We start from the raw sequence: 25,230 nt of genomic DNA on the forward strand, positions 1-25,230 counted from the left end.
CGCCCTGCTGACATTTGGTTTGTGCTTCTCGTGAATATCGGTGTAGTTTCTCTCCCCAGCTGTCTTTACTACATCTCAATCAAGCTATTCTTTAATGTCATATTAAAAAGTTTGGGCTCCCCTCTTGACCTCTCATTTTTTATTTGTGTGTGGATGTAAAGCACCAACAGAGGATTTATTTGCCAAGTAAATATACGTCCAATGGAGATTTTTGCTCCTTTTTTGAAGGAGCATGCCGCCTGTGTTCAGTCTTTTTCTGCCTTGTAATCCACTTTACAGACCAAATCAAAGCTCTGCTGCCACACACACACACACACACACCCACACATACACATAAATCTTAAGAAGCTTCCTCTCCACACTTGTGAAGGAGTAAGATTTACCAGAAAGCCAGTCATTATTCAGCGCTTATATTTGTCTTCAGGGCAGGAAACTGGTAAATTCATCACTCGGCCTACACGCATTTATCTTCAGCGGCTTTGTGGAGCATCCCAATATTTTTCTCTCTTGCAAAGTAGAAATTAGATAAAGTTCATGTCACTATATACCAAAGTTACATTGATATGAATATTTTTTGAGACGTGTTGGTGTAAGCCATGCTTACAGGTGCTGCTTCCTTTATCGGTGCTTTGACACAGTGTTTCAGTCACCATTAAACTGGGAGCTGACACCTAACAGTCCGGCCAAATGCAAACCTCGCTCTTTCTCTCACACACCCACGTCTACTCGAATGCACAGACTCGCCTGAGCTGAAATCGGTCTCCTACTCGACTTTGTTACAAACAGCCTCCTCTCACTAAGGCTTTTACTCCCTTCACTTGCTTTTTTTGGCAGACAAAAAAGAAAAAAGCTCCCACACATCAACTATATGTAGTTATGTCCTTGTGAACTTTTAATCTGTTTGTTCATAAATGCCAAAAATATTATATGAACCTGTAACACCAACTGCATCATATTTAATATGAATTTTTGAGACCTCTACATCATCAGTATGACTTTAAATTTGTCAGAAAGTTCAGTAAATGCGCAAGTTTATTTCATAGTTCAGGCTTTACAGGGTTAAAACAAGGACAAGTTACATTAATAGTGATTCAAGGCTTTATTTATTTATTTATATAGATAAGCATCAAAGACAAATAAGAAAAACTTAAGAAGTATAGTTTGTCTTTTAAAAAGTGAAATCTTATTTGCTAGTGCCTTAAACCTTAATTCTTTCTAATGGCCAGCAGGGGGCGACTCCTCTGGTTGCAAAAAAAGAATAGAAGTGCATGGGAAGATGACTCTTTTTCCCACTTGATTTAATGTCACAGCAGGAATGTTCCTTATGGGGTTATGGTCTCTATCACCAGTTTAAACTCTGTATTTGGCGACACATGAAAATATGGTCCCATTTTAGTCATATAGACAATATTGCAGCATTTGCTTTCAGATCGGGCTACCGTGTGATTCTCTGTCACAGAAGCGTCCTGTGTGCTTCGTTTCTCAGTCAGATCCTCTCAAGATAGTCAAAGATGCCAAAGTTGAGGCTTCAAAATATCCATAAATGGATGATTTTACATGCATTTTTATGTAGCCGGTGATTTGCTGTGCTATCAGGTCAATGTTGCATGCAAGGAATCAGCAAAACTAAAGGAAAATCTTTTTTTTTCTGTGCAAAACACAAACTACACTTGTGATTCTGTCTTTACATGCTTTCAAAATCCCTCTGACAAATCTGACCCCACGTGCTCTGGCATCTTCACTGTTCCCACCGATTAATTTGTCATTAATTTTTTTCTGCTTCTCTCCTCTGCTTCTTCTGTCTCCTCTCTTCTCCTCTTTGTCTTGTCCTTTTCCCTCTCTCTCATTCCCACATTTACACTAATGCGCACACACCCTTCGCCTATCCTCCTCCCGCCCCGGAGGTGTGTGAGGTTGTGGGAGCATGTGAAAGCCGTCACACAGAGAGAGGCTCATGTGTTCCTCATTTGAAGCCATTTGCCCAAAGCATGCTGTCAGCCTCCATCTGGATATGTGTGTGTGTGTGTCTGTGTGTGCGCTTGTATTTGTTTACGTGTCAATGACCAGGAGTGGTTGAGGGGAATGTCTGTGTCAGTGCTTCGCTTGCACTAAAGGAAAAGCTCTATTTTTGTACACACATGTGGGCGAGACCGTGTGGTGCACCATTGTGCTCTTACTCTCGGTCCCTGCACTGTGGTCACGTTTTTTTTATTTGGCTCTGATCTCTGTGTGTACACACAAAACAAGGACTATGTCGTGTTAGAGTGCCTTGCTATTTATTGTCTGCATGAAAGCGCGCTGCACTGAGGAAATTCCCTTTAAAAGAGCCTTTTGTTTCTCACCTTAAAAGGAATCTTTGTATTCGCTGCGTCACAAAGGAGTTTTAAAAAGAAAGCATGGTGTTTTACAACATGTCAACAGAGTTTTGATATTGTTAGTTTAATTTCACTTGGTTTCTGGAGTGGGTTAACTCATTTCAGCTTAGTTTTTATTGTGTGACTTACAGTGGCAGGTCCAGTCTTTTTAATTATTAAAATATGGACATCAGGCGATTCAGGAGATTTTTCTACATCAGCGTGTAAATTTGCCCAAAATGACTAAACTAAACTTGAGAATGTGCCATAATTTCATTCAGCCAATCATATGACATCAAGTTAATGCATTCAGAAACAGTTTACATGACTATGAAGTTAGCACTTGGGGGAAGGTGATTTATGTGGCTTTGAGCGTGGTTGGTGCCAGACAGGCTGGTCTGAGTATTTCAGAAACTGCTGATCTGGTGACATTTTCCCACAAAACCTCTCTGGGGTTTATGGCCAGAAAAAGAGAAAATATCCAGTGAGCAGCAGGTGTCTGGATGAAAATGTCTTGTTGATGCCAGAGGTCAGAGGGCAATGGCCAGACTGCTTCAAGCTGATTGGAAGGCAACAGGTAACTCAAATGGCCACTTGTTACAACCAAGGCATGCAGAAGAGCATTTCATTTTTGAATGCACAATTTTGGTCTACAGCAGCAGAAGACCACTCTGGGTGTCACTCCTACAAACAGATGTTTGGAAAAATGTTGGCTGGTCTGATGACTTTCAAATTTTGCTGCAGCATTCAGATGGTAGGATCAGAATTTGGCATAAACAAGCATGGAGCCGTCCTCCCATGTGTCATATAAAATTGGTCATCAGACAGTTTGTCTGCAACTATTCTGTAAACTGGTCTTTTAAGTAAATGCCATGTTTGCTTCCTAAAATGGATCTTGGGAGTCACAGTTGAATTTGTTGCCCCAAAAACCTGTACGGAAACACCCTAAAATTCATTATCATCATCATCATGGTTGCACTGTTTTTGTTGTTCCGACTGCATCTTGAATATTATGTTTTTCATGGTGATGTTTGACAGTATACATCCTGCCATTCTTAGCTTTTCTTCTTACTCTAAAGTGCGCTACCTACCTCGCATTAAATACCTTGTTATCCCCCAGAACTTCCCTGGATGAGGTCCTACTAGGGCCAGTTCTTCCACAAACACCAGTTCAGTTCAATTTTAGTTAACCAGCACCAAATCAGAACAACAGTTGCTTCAAGGCGCTTTATATTTTAAAGTAAAGATCCTACAATAATAGATAGAAAACCCCAACAATCACACGACCCTCTATGAGCAAACACTTGAAGCAGTGAGTGGCAGCCATCTGGTACAATTGGTCTGAGATGAGGGGTCAAAAGACAGACTGTGAAAGAGAACCACAGATTAATTAGAATGAATGAATGAATGCAAAGTGGTGTGTAAATATTAGTGAAGGTGCAGGCCTTTCTAAGAGAGCTAGCTACTTCCTACTGTGGAAGACGGACCTCTTAGCTCGCATTAGCCTCACAATCATGCCAACATTAACCAACATTATCCGCTAATTCTAACATTCTAACTGAGGACAAATTAAAAACTAAATTACACCCAAACTGCTGATGTCTATAACTGTGTTGCCCTAGCAAGAAGCAACAGATTGCTAGAATTTGGAACCAAAAAAACTGTAATCTGAACACATCACCCTCCAACACTGCATCTATGTTTGAATCCCAGACTGCAGTGAGTATATGACTAGCAGCAAGTGGCAGGTTGGCGCAGCATGTCTTGTTCCTGAGTGATGCCAACCTCCTCTGGCCCCCGTCCATCACCCAGTGATGTCCAATCTGCTTCTCTCATCCATACCTAACAAAATTCCTGACGCCGATTAGCGCTTGTGATCATTAGCCACAGCTGACATCAACAAGTGACTCGCCTGAGTTACGTGTAGGTCATTCTGTGGCTCGATTTCAGGCAAGAGTCTCAGTCCTGCTTTTTTATGTACGATTCATCTCGTAGCCTTTTCTTTTTATATGTATAAGAGATGTAACTATGTGAAGTCAGCCACCGCAGAACGTGCTTTTGTGTTATACTAAATGAGACTTGTAGCTCATGTTTTAAAGTTCATGCTCAGTGGTGCCTTTGTGCCACACACAGACTTAACGTGCAGAGTCCCTGAGGCGGCTGAAAGTGAATCTTCATGATCACATCGAGGGGGAGGAGGGCGAGTTGGAGGAGAGGCGAATGGGCCAGGGGAGGGCCACTGACTTCTTTGACGTCTCAGGGAAAGTGACATTAGCCAAGTTGGTTGCGTAACCGCTGAGCCATTCACTCCAATGGCACCGCACTTCTGGCCAGAGGGGCCATTTTACATTTTGGTGGAACAAGACTCAAAGTAATAGCTTTGACTGCGCTCCACTGAGCCAGCAGACGGTGGCTCAGGACAGGTGACCCTGCCTCTGAATACGAGACGATAGGAGACAATGGAGAGCGGTTTAAGTAGTTTTCACACTGGGTATGAGGTCAGTGAACTATCTGCCATCAGGCTTTAAATCGTGTCACTGCACGCTTAAGGCAGGTGCTTTTAAATGAACTCCTTTAGTGCTGTGCATGTTAATTGCACTCGCCTCATTATGCCAAATAGCCCCAGAGGAATACAGTGTTCTTTCATCATATTGTGCGATGAAACGCTCCAAATGACGTGACTGCCTGAAGATAAATCAGGGGTCCTAAACTTCATGCTGCTCATTATTTTTGTTCTTGGCGTGTCCCCTTTTTGGAAGCGTCAGTGTCAACCGTGGTGGTTTGGATGCAAACTGGCAACAAGCTGATTTTGACAGTTTGTGTGTTTTGCTCTACATCTGTGTGAGCATCCGCTCTCATGTGCGCCCCATCTGTGTAGGCATTTCTGTAGAATTTATTTTAACATGGGTAAGTGTGTTTGCTATGTGTGTCTTGGGACTTGCTTCCCCCTCTCTCTCCCAGCTGGCAGCGTTTAGCTCAGATTGACTGCTGAAAGAGAGAGAGAGCTTTGCAGGGGAATGAACACGGCACAGATCAGCGGGATAAAAAAGTATTGATCACGCAGCGGAGTGCCGAGAACGGGATTTGAGCGTCGCACGCTCCATCAAGCTCAGTTACGCCAGGGCAGATGCTGACCCTGTGGCCCTTCGTAATTCTGCAAAATCAGCCAAGGGTTTCTCACAAACACAAGATTTGGGTCAGTTATGTACCGTGGGAAATAAAACAGCAAAAAAAAAACCCCAGCATGTCCTTTTAATCAGCTACAAGCTGGTATATTCCTCAGAACAGAAATCAAAAGATCAGAAACTATCTCCAACATCAGGAACTTATCATTCCTTAGAACTAAATGCAAATGCTTGTGAGCAGTCCACACTTTCCACATATGAAAGTTCATGTCCTTCTCAGTTGAACGTACTCAGACGTCTTCTGGGTAAGTCCATTAAAGCACAATGATTAAGCCAGTTGCATATTTTGTTTTTCTGCAAACATGACCTGATGTGACCAAGTCATCGGGATGCTGAAAAGAAAAAAACAAAAATGAAAGATGTCTAATAGTTGCTCTGCCACACACAGGTGATATGTAACTTCTTGTTGTTAGAATTTAAGACGAAACCCCTCATCAGAAAAGCCCTATCCATCCATTTTCCAGTTCAGAGCTGCAGGGGAGCTGGAGTCCACCCCAGCTGTCAAGGGGTGGAAAGACGGGTTGCCAGTCTGACAGACATTTATGCTCACCCAATTTAGAAACACCACTTTACCCACACATGTTTTTGGACTGTGGGAGGAAGCTAGAGGATTTGTGCCCACAAAAGCACAGAGAGAACATGCAACCTCAACACGGAAAGCCCAGCCTGGGGTTGAAACCAGGACCTGTTTGCTTTGGCAGTGGCTCTAACCACCACACACTTAAACTCTGTTGCACTGACAGGATGGTACATTTGTCAAGGTTCTGACACTGATTTGTTCACGGAAACAAATGTTTTCTTTTGAGCAATAAGTGAAACGTTTTGAGTGAATTACAGGCTTTTTGCGGGCAAACCATTATGTGCTGCTTTGTTTCTTATTGTTCTGAAAAGCAACCGAAAACAACTTCAAAGTGTCGTTTGACAGATGGAGGCAAAATGAGGAGAAAATTGAAAGAAAATAAAACAAAATGAGTATTCTCGTGTTGTTTCTTTGCACAGAACGGTCTGCAGAAGACGCATCTGACGAATCATGCAGATACAGCAACTGTGCATGTGCTAATAACCTGCCAGATAATCCGTGAGATAATTATTTTTTTATTACAGAGATGAGAGAATGCAGATAGTCCTGTTTATAGTATATTAGTCAAATTTGATTAAAATTAATTGCAGTGAGTAATTGTTTTGGCTTCTATTTGCATCTACGCCACAGTATACTGATTATCTTTAGATTCAGGACCACGACAGCTTATCATCTGCTGTCTTTTTGATCAGTCCAGTTGCTAAAAGTGCAAGAAATATACCCTAAGTTCTGCTTTTTAACATTTTTATCTGCATAACCACTTAAATGGCTTCAGACAAAATGCATATGGCCTACACCGAGCACTGTGCTTGATTCAATCACAGGTAGACACTGAAAGGACTGACATTGCTGCTGTTGTGTAGACAGATCCTTTGTAGAAAACTGTCTGGGCTCCAGGAATTTCTCACGGTAATTTTTTTCTAACATTGTATAGTCAGAATTATTAAAATGTTTACCCAGAACATTACTGGCACATCACAATGGTTGCAACCAATCAGCGTTTGCAACTTTGTGCCAATGTGCATAATCTGGCCTAGCTGTTGGCTTCCTTACAACCAGGCTGATTATCCAACTGTTTCTTTTTTGTTGCGGTGATGTAGCCGTGTTCCCAGAATAATGTTGGTGGAAAAAACTGGTTAAAGAAAATACTGAGAAAAAGCAAATTGAACTTCGTAATGCTGCGCTTTTGATGTTCTCTTTTGCAGTTTTGAAGAAGCTCTGAAGAACATTTTATCCCTCTCCACAAAGTGGAACAATGGAAATCTCCCAAGCTGTAGTTACGAGTTTGTGCGTGGCTGTGCTGGGAGTCTGCAGCCATTGAGCAGATGGGGCTTTTTTTTTTCATCTCCACCAGAGGAGGCGCAGTCATCCATCCCCCCCTCCCATCTCTTTTTTCTTCCTTCACTTTCCCACACCTTTCCCACTCTCTTCTCTCTTGTGGGAATCTACCCATAATGCACTTTGAGGAAATTGCCCCATAATGAATACAACACTTCTAAATTTGAATGGAGCCTCAGGCAGTGGCCAGATCGGCCGCTGAAATATTCACAAAGCTTTAATAACGCTGTTATTCCTGGCAGATGCACTGTGCGCACTCACAGTTGGCGATAATCATCCTGTGCCACTAGGTTTATGGCAAATCATTAACTATCAGGACAGTGGGACGCCTTTACTCTCAGTTTATATTTAAATCTGATTTATAGAAGCACAGAAATCGATGTAGCCAGAGAAATACAGTGCATAAATCACGGCAATATTAACTAGACATTAGCAGATCCTGCTACCGACTGAGAAAACAATGATATATTGACCTCAGTTATTTTTCCCTTCATACCTACTTAGATGTCTGTTATTAAAACCAAATGCTACAAAATGTGACAAAGTTTATAATGCGAAGTGTATTTGAGGGATTGTTTCATAGCAAACTCTCTTCATTTTGTGTCGTGGGTGTCAGGTGATTGACAGGAAGCGGAGCGTAATCACAAAAGATGTCAGCAATCTGTGACAGCTTCTGTCTCCAACCACATCCACTGCGTGCCAGGCCTCATTTATCCAGTCAAAGAGCCTCAAAGGCTCTCTTGTCCAATAAGACTTGGGTTTGAATTTGATGGAAAAATAAGGCTTTGGTTCTAAAACAAGGCTAACTGCTCAGAAAAGCTGAAATGAGGATGAAGACATGCCGCTGTTGTTAAATATTTAAGGCCTCAGCCACACGGGCCTAGCGACCAGCTGGTGAAACCCTCATAACCTGTGGTTCCTTGGGAAAATGTGCACTCTTGGTTTATTACCAGTTGGCAACTCTTTGCTGGTTATTGTTGGTGCTGCACCAGAAACCTCCTGTTGATTGCTGTGTTAGCTGCAGTTGATGGTGGTAGGTGTGCCCCACTTTGGACTGTATGCCACTTTTAAAATATTTGCATTGCTTTACACTGACAGTAGGCAAATGGTGGGTAGTGGAAGTTTTTACATCACCAGCTTTCAAGCTTTTCGTGATGATAGAGGCACTTTTACCTCACAAGTATCCGATTTAAGGATGTGCTGAAATAGTGAAATAGTTCGAATGAATCCACATTAATGTCCCGCTGTAACACAAACAGATGTAGCAGCTGACTGTCAACTCCCATGATTTGTTGGAGAAAAGGCGCTGTTTTGGTCAGAGACATCTTTGGAGAACATAATGGCTTCAGTTTCCCTTCATAAGAGACTGCAAAACTGTGAAAATGTTCAGAATCTTAAAATACTCTTTAAGGCTGCACATCTACTGCTGCAGCTCGTGCTTTTCTAAACTGGGGGCTTGCCAGCTTTCACTCACTGTCATTATAGACGAGCATCTCACGTACGTCCACTTCAGAAAACTAAGCTTTAACTAGTTCCTGGTGAAGCATCTGTTAGCTGAATTTCCTGCATCACTTAATGAAAGGTGTAACTTCAGACCATGAAAGCTTATCATGGTCAGTAGTTATAATAGTTACAAGTTATAACATGTGTGAGTGGGCCACGATACTTCCCCATCAGCAGTCTATGTGACTTTTTGTGGCATGTACTAACAGTATACTATTCTTACTTGCAATTTCTGTTTGACCCAGTTCCCAAAAAGCGACTTTAGAGTAAACCAGATTGCCTTCCCTCCGTATTTCCTGTGTTATAGCTCCAGTTGCTTTAACGTCCTGCAGCTGGTTGTTATTTTTGTTTTGACTTCCATTAAGCACCGATCTCTGGGTTTTGATTCAGGCTACATCACTCTGAGTGTACGTGTGAGAAGAGCGCAGCGGCTGCTAAGGACTACGCTACCGCTGAACTGGGTCGCGGGTAACACGTTGCTATGGCAACTGCCATTTGCGGCCCTGGGGCCAAGAACTGCTTTTCACTTACTCTTTCTCATTCTTCTCTCTGCTGTTTCTCTCTCGCGTTCCCTTTCTTCACCTCCTTCTCTCTTTCCTTTTTCTTACTCATCCCTTTGTTCCTCTGCTTGCTTTTATCCATCTTGTTGCCGCTCTTCATCTCCATTCACCCTTTTCCTTTTTTTTCTGAAACTCCTGACTTTATGCTGCCTTCAACTCTTTTATTCTATCCCTGTGTCTTTAGCCTTCGCTCTGTGCAGAAAGCAAAAAGAGCAGGCGTCTGTTATCATCCTTTCTCTTAACTCTTACCAGCAGCCACAAATGTATAGTTTTGCACTGTAGGCCGAAGCAGCTCACTTGGAAGGAAAACAAGCTTTTTAACAGTAGGGGGATGTTAATCCTCAGTGGCAGCTTTGACTGTCATATTATTTGTGCTCTGTTGTTTGACAATATTAGCAGAAAGTCTTTTGTTCTGACTTATTGGTGGGGCACCTTCACAGACAGCCTGTGAAACGTCCCCACAAACTGATGCGTCGTCCTTGGTGTGAGATTGTTGAGGTGATATATGATGCAGCATCGTAGCGGGAGCGTAACATATTGTCTCAGCGATTAACTCCAGCTGGCTCACTGTAAGTGCTGCATGGGCGTGCAGTCATATTTCAGTCGAAGAGCAGAGAAGAAGGCAGAGATAGATGCAGCGAGCTATAAACCAAGAGAGATGGGCCAGCCTCGGTGTTTCACCTAAATTCTACTCTAATGAATAGCCCATTGATTTCCATTAGGGCTGGCTTGAGCTGACCACTCTGGCCTGTCTGTTTCCCATTAGCGCAGTTTTAAACTGAGGCTGACAAACAGTCATAGCCAGAGGCAGACCGGAAGAAGCGGCCTGACCAGTGTTTAAAGAAACCTATGAATTCATCCATGAAGCTGCATGGAGCCAAGGAAAGTACAGAGTTAACAGCAGAATATAAGCCTTAAAATCCAATCACGCTATCTCAGGATTTGCCTTAAATGAACAAAGTCACCTCGGTCACATCCATGAATAGACCCGGACGATAATATCTCCCGGAAGTTCTTGATTTGCATTTGAAAAAGCAGGGTTATCACGTCTCTTTTGGTTTTATTCTCTTTTCCAAATTAAAGAAAAAGAAAAAGAAAGAAAGGTCAGAAGACTTGCACACTAAATTGCCTGTTGACACAGACATTTTATAGCAGGATGAAGTGTCAGCCGAGAGCAGCTTTTAAACCTCCTGGTTGTCATTGTATCGACCACCGACTCCATTGCAGGCCCCCTGAGGCCTGGCCTGCTTCTGGGCTCAGGAGTTTAGAGCCATCCAGCCTTATCAGCTGCACTTCTCCATCAGCCCGTTTTCTTCATTAACATTAATAGGATTTGGATCTATTACGCAACGAGGCTCCGCTGCGTTATGCAACGTAGAGTCTTCATCAACAGCAACACTCTTTGGAGGGGAGCAGTTGCATCTTAGACTTATGGTTCAGTTATGTTCACGCAGATGTAGAGTCTCAGCTTTTAAAGAGGGACATGGGCATCGACCAGAGTGAACATTTCTTTTTAGATCAGTGAAAAACAAAAAACTGTGTGACGTCTGTGCATAAAATCTATTTCAGAAGTTGTTTAAAAATGTGTGTAAGCTTTGTAAAGTAATGCTGTTTATTAAATTGAGAATATATATATATGTATATAATCTTTTTTATAATTATTCAAGGGGTGGAATAAAAGTCACACTAAACATTTTTTGTCATTACGTATATGTAAGGATATGTAATTAAATTCAATTTTATTTTATTTATATATCATAAAAACAGTTGCCTATAGGTGCTTTAAACTGTAAGGTAAAGACCCTTCAATAACAGAGAGATATGTAACAGTTAAAAATGACGCTTGCAAGCTTTTCCTTTATTAGTTTCTACAGTTGAGATTTTACTCTAAATTCCGCAAGAAGAAAAATTCCTTTTAAACTGTAACAGTGACAGGAAGTGCACATTTTTATACTTGTGCATAGAACAAATCATGTTTCTGGTAGTGAAAGTTTGCTTTATCAGCTGCAAACACAAATTCTCATGTCAATGTGACATTCCCGTGTTCAGCAGGAAAACTTTTTCCCCAGCAGTTTAGCGTGTTAGCATGCTAATCTTTGCTAATAATCAATACTAACAACAGCAAACTACGATAACATACTGAAGCCTGGCTGGTTCAAATTCTAACATTTACAGTAGTCACAGTGTAGTGTGTAAGCAGGTCAACTTTTGGTTTTGGTTTAGAACTAAACCCTGAAGAAATCTGAGGAAGCTAAAATGTTAGCTTTGAAGGCATTTGGTTATCAACTAAAGCATTAATCAAGTAAGATTTGGTGTGAAGAAAGCATATAAGGGATCACCAGTAGTCACCAGAATATGTCACATCGGTTAGCATCATCCACTCTGTTGTTAAACAATTTAAGTCTGGAACAAATTAATTATCCAGAAGATAAGCATTACCATCTGGCTGCACCACTGCATGGATGAATAAAACACAATTTATAATATTCAGGTCGTGGAAGTCAAAGCTAATCCCCGGTCTATTTCAGGAAGCAAAGTGCTATTGTTGTTTTTCCTTTGTCAAGTTATTTATAGGTTAATTAGCTTATTATATAAGTGACTTGATTAAATGGGAGCATATAATGTGATAACTCAATTTAAAAGGTAATAATCGCCACATTTAGCTCCAGCACGGTGGAGTATATTTTCTCCCAGCAGTAATGTTATTGATGATTCTTTCCCCCGGGGAGCCTGAAATCCAATCTGCTCCTTTAAGCTCATCAATAACGAGTGTCCACAAGCTTACAACCCTACCATGCTCTCTACTGTGTAGTGGCAGAGAAGGTTTTTTCACTATAAAATGACACTCTTGTTGCATTTTGGTGAAACTTTCTTCCCTTCCGGCCAACCTTGAGATGGTCTTGTGTATTTCTGCGTATGCACGCATTCAAGTGTGCGGTTTAATTGCTTTGTGTGGGAGGCTATCACCTCGTGTCATCACCTGCCAGAGTCTATTGATTGAGCTTGACGTTGATAGAAGCTGTCAGAGAGTCTTAGCGCCGGCTTGTGTGGATGTTGAAGTGAATTTCATGTTCTGATAGAATCAACTGTCAGATGCATTAAAGAGCTGCGACTAGCACGAAGGGTGTTATTCTCTAATGTTCGCTATCAATTTTAGTAGCAGGGGCTGTCAGCTATAGATCGTTCAATCTCTGCAGACCTTCATGTGCAGGTTCTGAAACACGCGTAATGTGATAAATCACATTTCCAAGGTTTCACATACAGGAATGTCTGAACTGAACAAACTTCTGAAAATAAAATTATGATGCTTCAAAGCTTCCGGTTGGAGCGGGTTGTCATGGAAACAGCAAAGTGGCACGCACAAGACATTTCATTTTGTCTTTTTTCCTGAGTAACTTCATGGTTTATTCGAGGAGTTATTAAGATTCGAACTCTCGAGCTCAACACAGTGTTTTATTTGCCCTCTTCATCATCAGTCCTTATCCTCTTGATTGTGAGAGGGAGCAGAGGCAGCAGGATGCACAGTGTTTGCAGCACCTGTATCTCCCAAGCCCATAACTCATGCAGAGAGCCTCACACACTGCTGCGGTTAATGGAAAACAAATTTACTAATTCATCATCATCACTGTGTAGAAACTACTCGTGCACAAGGGATAATTTTAAATTATTCATCACTCTCTTTTGACTTCTGAAAAAAGGCAAAATCAGCTGCAGAAAGCTGGAAAATATGCACACGGGCACAGGCAAATCTCAGTCGTTTTCCGCCTGCCCTAAGAAAATGTCCAATTTGTCAATTTCTTGTTGCATAGAAATCCCAAATACTTAAAGCATAAGAACTCCAAATCTGTTGTAATCATTCTGGTCTACAAAAATAACGTAGCTCATAGGAATTTATTTTAAACTCATGTAGATTAGGTCATGAGTTAATCTTGCAAGTTGGTCATAACAAAGAAAAAAACTAAGTAGTTTTAAGATTTGAGCGTGTACAGCATGTACAGTAGCACAGCTTACATGTAATATTCAGCTCAAAGTGAACACACTCTTACTGTGAATGATGCCGTGATTAGCCGCTCGACATTCCCGACATGGAGAGGTGTTCTGCTCTGAAAGATGAGCATAAAGCCCTTGAAGCGTGCACGCTTGATTCAGCCCCAGCAGTGCAAACATCCATGCAGGTTTCTGCCTGAGTAAAAATCAAAGAGCGGTGGACAAAAAGGCCCGTCGAGTGTTGCGCTGAGTGTCATCAGCAGAGGCGAACAAGTCTCTATGTGAGATGTCACGTTGCCACAGTCAGCTTTCGTTGCTATCGTTAAAATCATACATTTGAATTGCGATTTTGCCATGTGTGTGCTTTCAAATCTGACCTATTTGCTCTTGTATCCTTCCTTAAAGCTTTCTGTCTTTGAAGCTTTCTAGCAGCTAAATGCAAAAGAACACCTATGGCTCAGGCTCTCTTTGTCTCCCCCTATAGGATGCTTCGAGTGCTGCATCAAGTGTCTGGGCGGGGTGCCCTATGCCTCGCTGGTGGCCACCATCCTCTGCTTCATAGGTGTGGCTCTGTTCTGCGGATGTGGCCACGTAGCGCTGACTGGGACTCTGACCATGCTGGAGAATCACTTCTCCAGGGTATCTAGCGACCACGCCACCCTCACTGTGGTGTAAGTCCACTGAGTTTCTAATCCAAGTGTAGTTCATCACTAAGGCGTTCTCTTACTTATGATTTTATCACATGTCACTTATGGAAAAGATTAGACATGGATAAGTCCTGTCACTGTATTTCACTTACTCCCCTTCTTTTACTTAAAAACTGGTATGACCAGAATTTACTGATATTATGCTTGCAATGATCTGCTGAGAAGAACCCGCCACATTGTGTGCCATAACTTAGAACCCTTAAACTGGTAAACTGGTCATGTTAGAAACAGTCAGAAAATTATTACTTAAAAGGTCAAGGTTAGAATTGTATGGAAGAGGATTAGGGCCACTGAAAGGGGGGAAAAAGGGATCTGAGATTAAAATCTGGAAAACAAAAATCCAGCCCCAACCCCCTTTTTTGGCCCTAATCTTCTCCCACAGGACTGAAATATATTTTTTGGTGATTATATTTAAAATGGATCCTGATATAAATATAAATGAAAACTAAGATCTCGGGGTGCTTATACACTCTGTAATGTCAGGTATTCAGAATAATAATAATAACTTAAGTTAGGCCCACAATGCTGACCTGAATAATCAGCAAAGAAAAGGAGTCGATGGACCGTATAGTTCTGTTTTCATTTATTCAGGTTTTGCAGTTATATGACTGCTAACCACATGACATAAACTATTTTGGATTTGTAAACCAGGTTAAGGTTAAGCAAAGAAAGAAGAAGGAAAAGTTAATTCCATAAATATTTGCTACAGGTTGCTCGCAGCCACGAGGTGAAATTGGTCACAAAGAGGTGCAAAAACCAAAAACCTCCTCGTGATTACCTTTAGCTGTGATCACCCAGAGTTTATGTTGAAAATGACCCGTCTGCAAACACTTGCCAACTAATTCACTGAGTGATCATGAAACTGTAAAGCCCATGACGCAAAGCAAAAAGGCAAAAAGTGGCATCTACACTAAGCCAACCTCAGGCATGTTTTTATTCACACCTTGTCAGGTGTAGATAATAGACATTTATGCCTTGGAAACACCCAGAGAATCTTGCACTGCCACTGTAAGTTGAGTTGAGTTGAGTAGGGGTTGCAGAGGGCCATAACAGCCACCGTCTTTCATGCAAACTACATGCATTTGCAGTAATCTGTAGCAACAAGGGTTTTTTTTTGGTGCAGCACACTCTTTGTGATGGATTTCTCCCAATTACAGCCTCCGATAATCAAACACCAGCTAATCAGAGAATGCAAACCTTTCCCCAGCAACCAGTGGTTGTATTTTGTCCAATATGGCGAACAACTCTCATCAATGTGCCCCACAAAAGAAACCTCTAACAAATCCCCCTAGTATTTTGGTTTAAACATGTTAAAAAAATAATCCGAAATATAACAAAAGCTCTCATAAACCATAAGTTAGTGGATATAACTGTCTTTGATTAGCTTTCACTATAGTCTACATATCATCATAAAGTTCAAACTCTAGTCAGAGAAAACAGATTTCAGTACGATGGTTATCAACATGGTCTGTTAAGCCTTCCTTTCTGCTTCCTGTTCTCTACTTGTACACATAATAGAATAGAATAGAATTCAACTTTATTGTCATTGCACATGCACAGGTACAGGGCAACGAAATGCAGTTTGCATACATCCAGAAGTGCTTTAGTGATATAAATATATTACAATATATATTAGCAATAATATAGATATGTGAGTATATTACAGAAATGGATCTATTATGGCATGTTATAATGTACACGGTATGAAGTATGTTGTGAATATTCTGTAAGTATAAGTATGTACAGGCTGTAGTGAGTACAAGCTATGTACAGGCTATGAACAGGATATAAATATGAAAAACTATACAGAATATGAAATAAATAACTTTACAGAATCTGAGATATACAGTTATACAGAAATGGGAACTATGCAAGTTGTAAACAGTTGTAGGGTTAAAAATTATCGTATTTACAGAATGATTATTTACACAGAGCTATACAGTAGTGCAGTTAAGATAAGTGAGATATAGTTTCTACAGAGGCTATAAGAGGGGTGTTTCATGTGTCATCTGACTCTTCGTGCTGACAAAGTCATCCCTATGAGTTCTGTCTAGTCCACTCAGAGATGTCGTCAGATTATGATGATAAAGTGGTGATTAAAATTTATAAGGAACATAAAAAAGAAAGAGACAAATTCATATTTCGATCTTTATCTATCGTAATCTTGGGATTTAGTGCAGAGCATTAAAATAAACATTTTAACTTAAGTTCATGTATTTTAACGCTCCTGTTTTCTTCTTACGTGATGGCTGCACGTTAGAGCTGTGAAACTTTAAATATAAACATTCAACATTACTGTCCCGTAGTCTAACAAAAGAAAAGTTATTATTAAGTTGCCTGAATAGGTGTTTTTGAAAATAAATACCCTAATCCGTTTTTTAATCTAATATTCTAGCTTCAGTTCCAGCAGTGGAGAAAAGACTTAGCAAGAGATTAGAACCAAGTATTAAAACATATATATATTGTCTGCATCACCAGCTGCATTCAAATGCCAGTGACACTGCTGCCGTTCTGCTGCTGTAACATTACACTTCAGCTTCATTCTGAAGCTGCACATATCCTACAGTAGAGTATTTATATTATACTTAAAACATGTTGTGGATAGTAGAATCAGTGAAACTGTGCGATCTGAATCTATTTTAAACTGAAACTCAGAACATAACCTGAGTTATTACAATGATTTAGTCAGGAAAAAGACAGGCTGATAGAAAATTCTTTAAGCACGACAAAGCTTCCTGACCAATTAATCCAGCTCTGTATCACATCCCTTTGTCCCAAAAGTCTACATTTTAAGTAAAATTTAAATTACTTATCACAAATGTCTAACATTAACCAACTTTAGCCAGAAAAACTGCATCTAACATTAGCTAAGATGAACCACCATGAGCTAATGGTACTATTATCTAAGGTTACCCAACGATAGTCAATATAATACAATATAATCTTGATCTTTATCTCTTTAAAAAAAGGTAAAAGTAGTTAAATGAAACATAAAATAAAAAGGGTTTTAGCTTACACGAGCTAACATTAAACAGCATAAAACATTAGCTTAGGGTTTCATTGGTGCAGGTTCATATAACCTTGATGTTTAAAGCTAATTCCTTGCTTTGTCTCTGTTTTTGTTCAGGATTCAGATTTTTCAGTACATCATCTATGGCATTGGCTCCTTCTTCTTTGTGTACGCCATCGTCCTGTTGGCTGAGGGCTTTTACACCACCAGCGCCATCAAGAAGGAGCTGCAGAGTGACTTCAAGACCACCGTCTGTGGACGCTGCATCACCGCCTTCGTATGTGAACACACAAATACACACACGCACACATAAGCAGCTGCAAATCATCACACCCACTGACCCAGTTACACTTCAAATTAAAGCCTCCAAATGAGACTTAATGACTTTGATGTGTATTTTAAAATGTTCCTGCTTAAAGTAGTTTAGTGGCTTAAAACAACAAACAGAAAACGGTCCTTCAGTATGCTTTACATGCCTGAATAAGGGTCATCAAGTATTTCAGAGACCCAGTCACACGCATTTACACGTTTATGAGCACGTGCGCATGACGAAGACAGATATAAACAAATACTTGCACATACACAAATGCTTAAAATCCCACTCGAGCCTTCAGGGTAACTCTGGCACTGTTTGTCCTTTCTACCCTGATTACTCTAATTGCTGCAGATGTCGGCTAACATTAGCGTAAACCCTGATTTGCCTCTGATTTGTGTCCGTATAAACAATCTCAGCCTTTAAAAAATATTCTTTTTTATAAAATCACAATTTTTCTCTTTATTTCCACTTGTCTCCTCTCCTCAGTTCATGTTCCTGACCTACATCCTCTTCCTGGCCTTCCTTGCCATCTTCGGCTTCACGGCGATCCCGGTTTTCCTCTTCTTTAACATGTGGAATACCTGTGCTACCATGAAATCTCCCTATGCTAACATCACTTCTCCTGACTCCATCTGTGTGGATGTCAGGCAGTACGGTCAGTAACTTAGAAATGACGTGAACTGTATTAGTTAAGTTTATGTCTGATGCATTCTTTCGGTGATTGAATGAACCGTACATGTGTGGCATACGTAGATTTTATAAGTGAAATTGGCTGACATTAGCCAATTTGAGCTAGGTTGGCTAGCTAGGTATAGGCTAGCTCATAATTCTCTGAACTTTTATGAGATATTTTGTATCTTTCTGTACTAATATCATAGTTTTCCCTATAAAGGATAAACATTAGTATTGAGAGGCTAAAAAATCTTACATAAATTAGCACTGGAACAATAATAAATGTTCAGATCCTGACGATGAGAAATCTGTCAATTTAGTTGTTTTTGAAACATGCAGCCTGTCAAAATAAATTCATCATTTAGCACCAATAAATCTTTGAAAGCCTGGTTTTTATTCTAATAGTCATTGCTGTAAGGCTTTGCAGTTCCCTAGCATTGTTTCTTACCTCCTTCTCCAGCCAACAAGGCCAGTCTGCCCTTTATATTTTTCCTGTAGCTCTTGTTCTGCCCACCTTATGTTATCACAGCTGACACATTTTCATCACAGTTTGTGCAGGAGTAGTACCTGCCAGACAGGTGGGCCTCCATTACTTGGTTATAAACAGTTTGCAAATAATATGTACAGATGATGTGTCGTTTGTAACTCAACAACCATTCCTTGTTGCTCCAAACTCATGTTAGCTCATATGCAGGGCTACATGCAGCCTGAAGGAGAGCTTGTTTATTCAAATGTGTTATATGTAAATTAGGAATAACAAAGCTAAACTGCCTCCTCCTAAACCTATTAGGCTTATTTTATTCTTTTTTCGAATCACATGTAAAACCACATATTGACAATGTATACACAGTGGTTCTTCCTGAGGCAAATGGCCGACCTCACAATGAAAAATATACACATATACACTGTATCTGTTTACTATGTACAGTATAGTATGTATGGAAACATCCAAGAAGATATGCAACGCTTGAAAATCATAGGTTATGAAAATCTGTACAAAATATTTTACAGTGCTGTATAAAATGTAATAGAATTGTGGCATTGCTGCACCAGACCAAAGATTTAGATGACGAAACCTGCTTTCATGCTAATCAGTTCACTTTAAAACCATCTTCAAAAGATGTCTTAAAAAATAATAAATCTGTCATGGTACCGGTCTTTAAAGTTCAGGAGAAATTCCCCTGATCAAGAAATATTCTGGCTAACTTTAAAAAGTCTGCAGCAAAATGGGAAAAACATCCAGGTGCCTCTCTCATTTCCACACAGGCGTTACCTGCAGGCAGAAAACTCTGGAACAATTTTGCAGGCTTTCCCCTCCTTATAAATGTTATATTCATCTCCAACCACTTTAAATGTCATTGTCTATGCACGAAGAGGTCAAACGAATACATTTAGATTATTGAGAGCGTGACTGGATCTCTATGAAAATCCACCTCAAAGCAGTGTTACAGCACAGCAACACTCCCCTGTGATTGCGTGTGTGGTCATCAGTCTGATGGCCCAACGTACAGTACGTGACCCACATTTGAAAGACAGCTGGCTCGCTTACAAAGTAGGATGAGGATCACATATGCTTCATTGGCTGCGGTGCTGCACTAGCACGGCGTGTGAAATATTAACCCCAATTACTCAGTCGTCAAATTATTGTCAGCAGTTTTGGAGCTCCAGCTGATGAGTGATTGAGGAAAGGTTTTAGAAGCTAAAACAAGCAACTGCACACAGTTTGTTTTTTACAGATAGCAGCCTATAGCAGCAATCCCCTAAAGTGATTCTACAGTAAAAAGAAAGAAAGAAAGGAAAAAGGGATTCACAATGACCCACATTTTTCCAGCAGCAGCCCTGTTTCCTTTAATCTTTATCTGCGCCTAATGCATAATGCCTTCAATCATATCACACAGTCTCTGGGGAGGAAAAAGCTTCTTGTCTCAGTCCTGTGACGTTTCATCTCTCTGATCCCGCAGGTGTTATTCCCTATAATGCCACGCCAGGAAAAGCTTGCGGAGCCACGCTGGGAGAGATTTGTAACACCAGTGAGGTGAGAGGATGCTGACCTCCTTTGTTTTTTTCCTTACTGCCTCGCTCTCCTTTCCTCCCTTCACTAACCTAGCTTCTCTTTCTCCCCGCAGTTCTACTTGTCCTACCACCTCTACATCGTTGCGTTAGCCGGCGCCGGAGCCACCGTCATCGCACTGGTAAGCTCCTCATGATCCCACCGATGCGGTAGTGTGCCGCTCAAAATATGCATGTTGCTATGGCATGATTATCTGTTTCCACGGCAACCTCTCCGCCTCTCACATATGTCCTTCTATGGGTTTCTGCAGCCCGCCTCTGTGCATGTGCTCACCAAGGGTCAGTGTTTTACTCTGCTGCGGAGGCGGGCTTTTTTGTTTTGAGTCCAGGGAGATGGAGATGCTCAAAAAAAGCATTAAGCAGTACTCCAGATGTTGGCACAGGGTCAGCTGGAAGCTCGGTGTACTTTGATGTGTTACAAAAGGTGGAAAGACATGCTAGAAAAAAGTCACTGAGGAAAACTGGCTTGTACAGTAATGTTGCTCTGGAACATTTTCATTGTTCTCAGGTTGGTTTCTATTAATATATTTGGATGTTTTCTACATTTAGACATCGCTAAACTTCAGTGGGCACAAATCAGTAGAGTGGGATGAGACACTTGGGGATTTGGCACACAGATGTAAAACAGGATGTAACAGGACATACCAAAAACATGCACGCAGAGGTTTTTGAGCACATTTTGAATGCATGTAATAATAGAAGTAGTAGTAGTATGGCGTTAGTTCCTGTGCTTGAACATGAAGAAAAAATCTTGTATCTCTTCAGATCCACTACCTGATGATTTTGGGGGCCAACTGGGCCTATCTGAAGAGCGCCGCCTCCACGCACGATTACCAGGACATCAAGACCAAGGATGACCAGGATCTGGAGGCTGAGGCACGCTCCAAGGAGGGCCAGAACTCGTCCTCCTACTCATAAGGACAAGAGAGCCCAACACCACCATCCGTCTTCTCTCCACACCACAACCCCCCATCCCCTTGCAACAACTAACACCCACCCTTTCCCTCCGTTAAAACAAACCACCTCGGTCATGTTTGATAGTCCCAAAACCTCCTGATTCTCCATCCTCTTCCCTTCCGCAGTGTTCATTAAGGGTTGTGGGCATGTCCTCACACCTGAGGGGAAGAGAATAGAAAGTCAGGAGAAGTGGCAGGCCCAGACGGAGGCGGATGCTTTCAGAATGGGAGAGCTCGCCCGCGGGGTCGAGCTCAGGTACAGTACATCAGTTCAGAAGCGTCTCTTCCCTCGTGCTTTTGGGCGGCGACTCGTGAACGTGGCCCGGCTGTGATGGCCTCGCGCCCTGAGCCAACACAGCCTCTCGACACACAGCTCCTAACAGCCTAAAAAAGATAAACATTGTTCACTGCCTGCATCGACCATAAAAAGCCAGGCAGTGATCAACTTCCTCTGTTTTTTTGGTGTTTTATATGCATATATATATGAATATGAATATATTGTGCGAATGTGTACGAATGTTGTTGTTTTTTTTAATACTCTCTGAAAAGTATGCCAGATACTATTATGATCTTTTTTCTTCTTTATGTTTTTGCGCTCATAGGTTTTTCTCCTTTACTTTTCTTTCCATCTTTAACTTCTTTTGCTAATGCTCGTTGTTGCACTATTAAATAAAGAAAAAAAAGGGACAATGAAAATCCCTTAAAAAACATGAACCACTCCAATCCCTTCTCTCATAGAAATACCTAAAATTATGTCAAATCATGTGGTATCTCAAGGATTATTATGCATTTACATGATAAGAGTTTATTTACTCATTAAGGCACTCACAGTTTATTTAAGACCGGAGAGGTAGCAACCTTTGAAGCAAGGAAAAGCTTCGAGGAATACGCTCATTTGCTTTCAGGTCAAGGATTAGAGGAAATGATTAAAAGCTGTCTGTATGATTTGTAAAAAGCTTCATCATAGCGCTACGGTTAGCATAAAGACTGGAAACACAAAGACTGGTATTGTGTCTGATTTAAGATGTTTCACTTCAGTGTAGTACACAGTGTACATAATCATGTAGTGTATGAATTTTGATTTGTTTCAGCAAGTCATGCACCTACAGAAACAACAGTTGTAGCGTTGGATCGATTGTTGCGCTAGCTAATGTATTTTGTGAACATTCCTTTTTGTTGAGACGCCGACCAAATATTAACCTAATTCACTCTACAATGAAGATGATTAAGTAATACAAAATGCAAAAATCAATCCAAAAACAAACACAAAAACACTAATGCAAGCAGCTGAAGAAAGATATCTGCTGCTGTTAGCTAGCTAGCTACCTAGCATTGGTAGGGCCTGCTGGCTGAAACATTGTTTGTAAAGCCCTCCTTTTCCAGTTCATAGCTAAAAATTGTTTGATGGGTCCTCCGTTACCACTTTTGGGCTAATAATTAATTGAAGGGCCTTGTTTTTCCAGTTCTTGGCTAATGTTTGCTGGTTCCTCTTTTTCTGTTATTTTTCCGCTACAAGATGGTGGTCATTATTAAAAGTGAGAAGTTCAGCCTTACACACTTCCTGTAGCCATACTTTTTAGTCTTAATGCATTTATGCATTCAAAACAGCAAGTGCAAGTAAAGAAGTACATCATTTTAGTACTTTCTTACGCATTTTAGTGCTTGATGTTTATTTACTGACAAAGGTGGTATGGATCTACTCATCTAGCTCTTGGCAAGAAAACATATTAGCATACTTCTGAATATGAAACTGCTCTTTTGAAGACCAAAATGGGGTTTTGCTACACTCACCACCAGCCGCAGCAGAAATCAAAGATAAATCTGTCCGGGTCTTAAAAAACAGACACACACCTCAGGTATTAAACCAAGTCTGATTTTCCACCAGTTGTGTACTTTTCCTAAAACATCACCATTTAAACTCTTCTCCAGACTGCAGTCCTGTGTGAATTATACAGTAAAAACTTCTTCTTTCACTTCCTTATTTTGAGAAAGTTCACCTGTAAATAGCCGAATGACCCTAAAAACATGAAATAGCTCCGTTCCCAAACCAATGAGAACACAATCAGTGATTTGCCATGCAATTTTTTTCCCACCAATATATGTAAATGTACCCTTTGAGATATGTGTTTAGCACTCAGATACTAGTTCTGCATTTGATATAATAATTGTAATGTAACATCTTAAATGATATGTCGTGAGAGGGATAAAGTGCAGTCACATGATATGATGGATTGAGGTGCTTGTGACGTATACATTTTAAAATGTGACAAAAAAAATATAGTGGAAATTGATTTTTAATGTTTTACCAGTTTTAGGCAGCTGAGTTCTTCTTGTAAATTAGTACTAATTATTTTATGGAACATGTCTGTGCTTATTTTTGTTCGACGGCCGACCAAGTGAGTGACTCGAGACATGAGGGGGGAGTCACTCTTTTCTTCATTTCTCCTATTTTATTTCCTTTTTTTTATACGTCATGCCTCTCAAATGAGCCACAGAGACTGTTTTTGGATGTTTACACTGAATAAAACAAGTCAGGAATTTTCAGACATTAATTTTATAACCAGATATTGTTTAATAATCATGAACTATATTCTATATCAGTCATTACTGGTTAGTTCACCCTCAAAAAACACTGAAGAAAACAATTTTTTGAACTTTGATGAGATGAAGCATGTCAGTATCGTCCATGTGTGCAGCTGTCTATTCTGTATAAAAAAGGACTATATTGCCATGTGTGTTATGTTTGATAAATATACGTGCTTTGCCGCCAGGTCGATGTAAAGGCAAACTTCAATTTCCTATAAGACGATGCGTGTCAGGGTGTTGTTGTTTCCTTGTTATTTGCATGAAGGAGACATGACTGTGTCTTTGCAGTTTTTCAGGTGATGTGTAGTCAATTGTAATGACAACTATGGTAGGCGGTGTTTGCCCCCTTCCTTCCTCCCCTTCCACCCACTCTTTTCTAAAGAAAACTCCATTGTACTTTGATGGCATTGTAGTCCCTGTAGGTGTTTCATTATGGTTTTATTTTTTAAGTTGGAAATAGTTCTATGACTCCTATATAGTGATGATTTTTGTAACCTTCTCTAGTAAAACCGATATTTTTTATTATCGTGACACCGTTGCCTCCCGCCTCTTCCTTGTGATTTTTATGGACACTTATTTAAAAAATTAAAGTGAAAGTATAGATAAGAGACTTCTCTTAAGGCTCCAACTGGTGATTTGAATCAAAAATGTGTAAAGAAAAAAACAAAACAGCAGAATAGTGCTTGGAGTGCATTTTTGTACAGTAATGGGAACAAAATGCAAGACTTCAGCTTAAATATCAAACATTTCTCTAAATAAAAAGCAATGTTGAAGGGAAAAGGGCACACATGAGCATATTGAACACTTAATACTTCCTCTTTGGATCGTGCCTTGGCATAGAAATTAATCTTCTGTTCACTGACTAAGCAGTTATCTATGGAAGCTCGTTCCAATGGATAAATAATCAGATCATCTCAAAATTTTAAGTCAGTAACCTGAAATTTTGACTTGGCTGCCTGGTAAATAAATACATTTTATCTATTTATTTATTTTTCAAGTGGCATGAAGAAGCTTCAGTAGTGATCTAACTAAACATTTTAGCTCTAATTAAAACAATCATTTGCATTGTAGCCTTTTTGATCTAAAATAGTAGATAAACACAAGCGTTAATAATTACATTAATTAAGACTCTGTGCCAAATAGCATTAGTAACACCTGTTTGTCTATTATTCTAGCAAATGCATACATCAAATTAAAACGTTAGATTAGTTGAATCTTTGAAGTCGTTTCCAGAGTATAAAAATCCTACATGACTCATGAGCTTGGCAGCTTTGCAGGACAAAAAGAACAAGTCATTTCTGAAATCACAGGTAATTCCAGCTGAGATAATTGTATGCTGCTGTCACCGTCTGTGTCACGGGAAGAGAAAAGTAGATGTTTCTTTCTCAGAATGCCAAAGGAAATTA

At 40.3% G+C, this 25,230-nt stretch overlaps 1 protein-coding gene across 2 annotated transcripts in view; it reads left to right on the forward strand.

The window, feature by feature from the left end:
• The window catches only part of LOC102289059 (neuronal membrane glycoprotein M6-b), a 55,989-nt gene extending 31,634 nt beyond the window's left edge, over window positions 1–24,355 (forward strand). For both annotated transcript variants that reach the window (XM_042212794.1, XM_005945512.3), the window contains exons 2-7: window positions 13,992–14,178; window positions 17,342–17,501; window positions 18,027–18,195; window positions 20,174–20,247; window positions 20,339–20,404; window positions 21,048–24,355. In XM_042212794.1, coding sequence (XP_042068728.1) covers window positions 13,992–14,178; window positions 17,342–17,501; window positions 18,027–18,195; window positions 20,174–20,247; window positions 20,339–20,404; window positions 21,048–21,200 — 809 coding nt within the window. In that variant the 3' untranslated portion in view covers window positions 21,201–24,355. The remainder of the gene's footprint in view (window positions 1–13,991; window positions 14,179–17,341; window positions 17,502–18,026; window positions 18,196–20,173; window positions 20,248–20,338; window positions 20,405–21,047) is intronic.
• Window positions 24,356–25,230: the final 875 nt, after the last annotated feature.

This window comes from Haplochromis burtoni, unplaced genomic scaffold (genome assembly GCF_018398535.1).
Source record: "Haplochromis burtoni strain Fernald_Lab_line unplaced genomic scaffold, NCSU_Asbu1 Contig_394, whole genome shotgun sequence".
Taxonomy (NCBI): Eukaryota; Metazoa; Chordata; class Actinopteri; order Cichliformes; family Cichlidae; genus Haplochromis; species Haplochromis burtoni.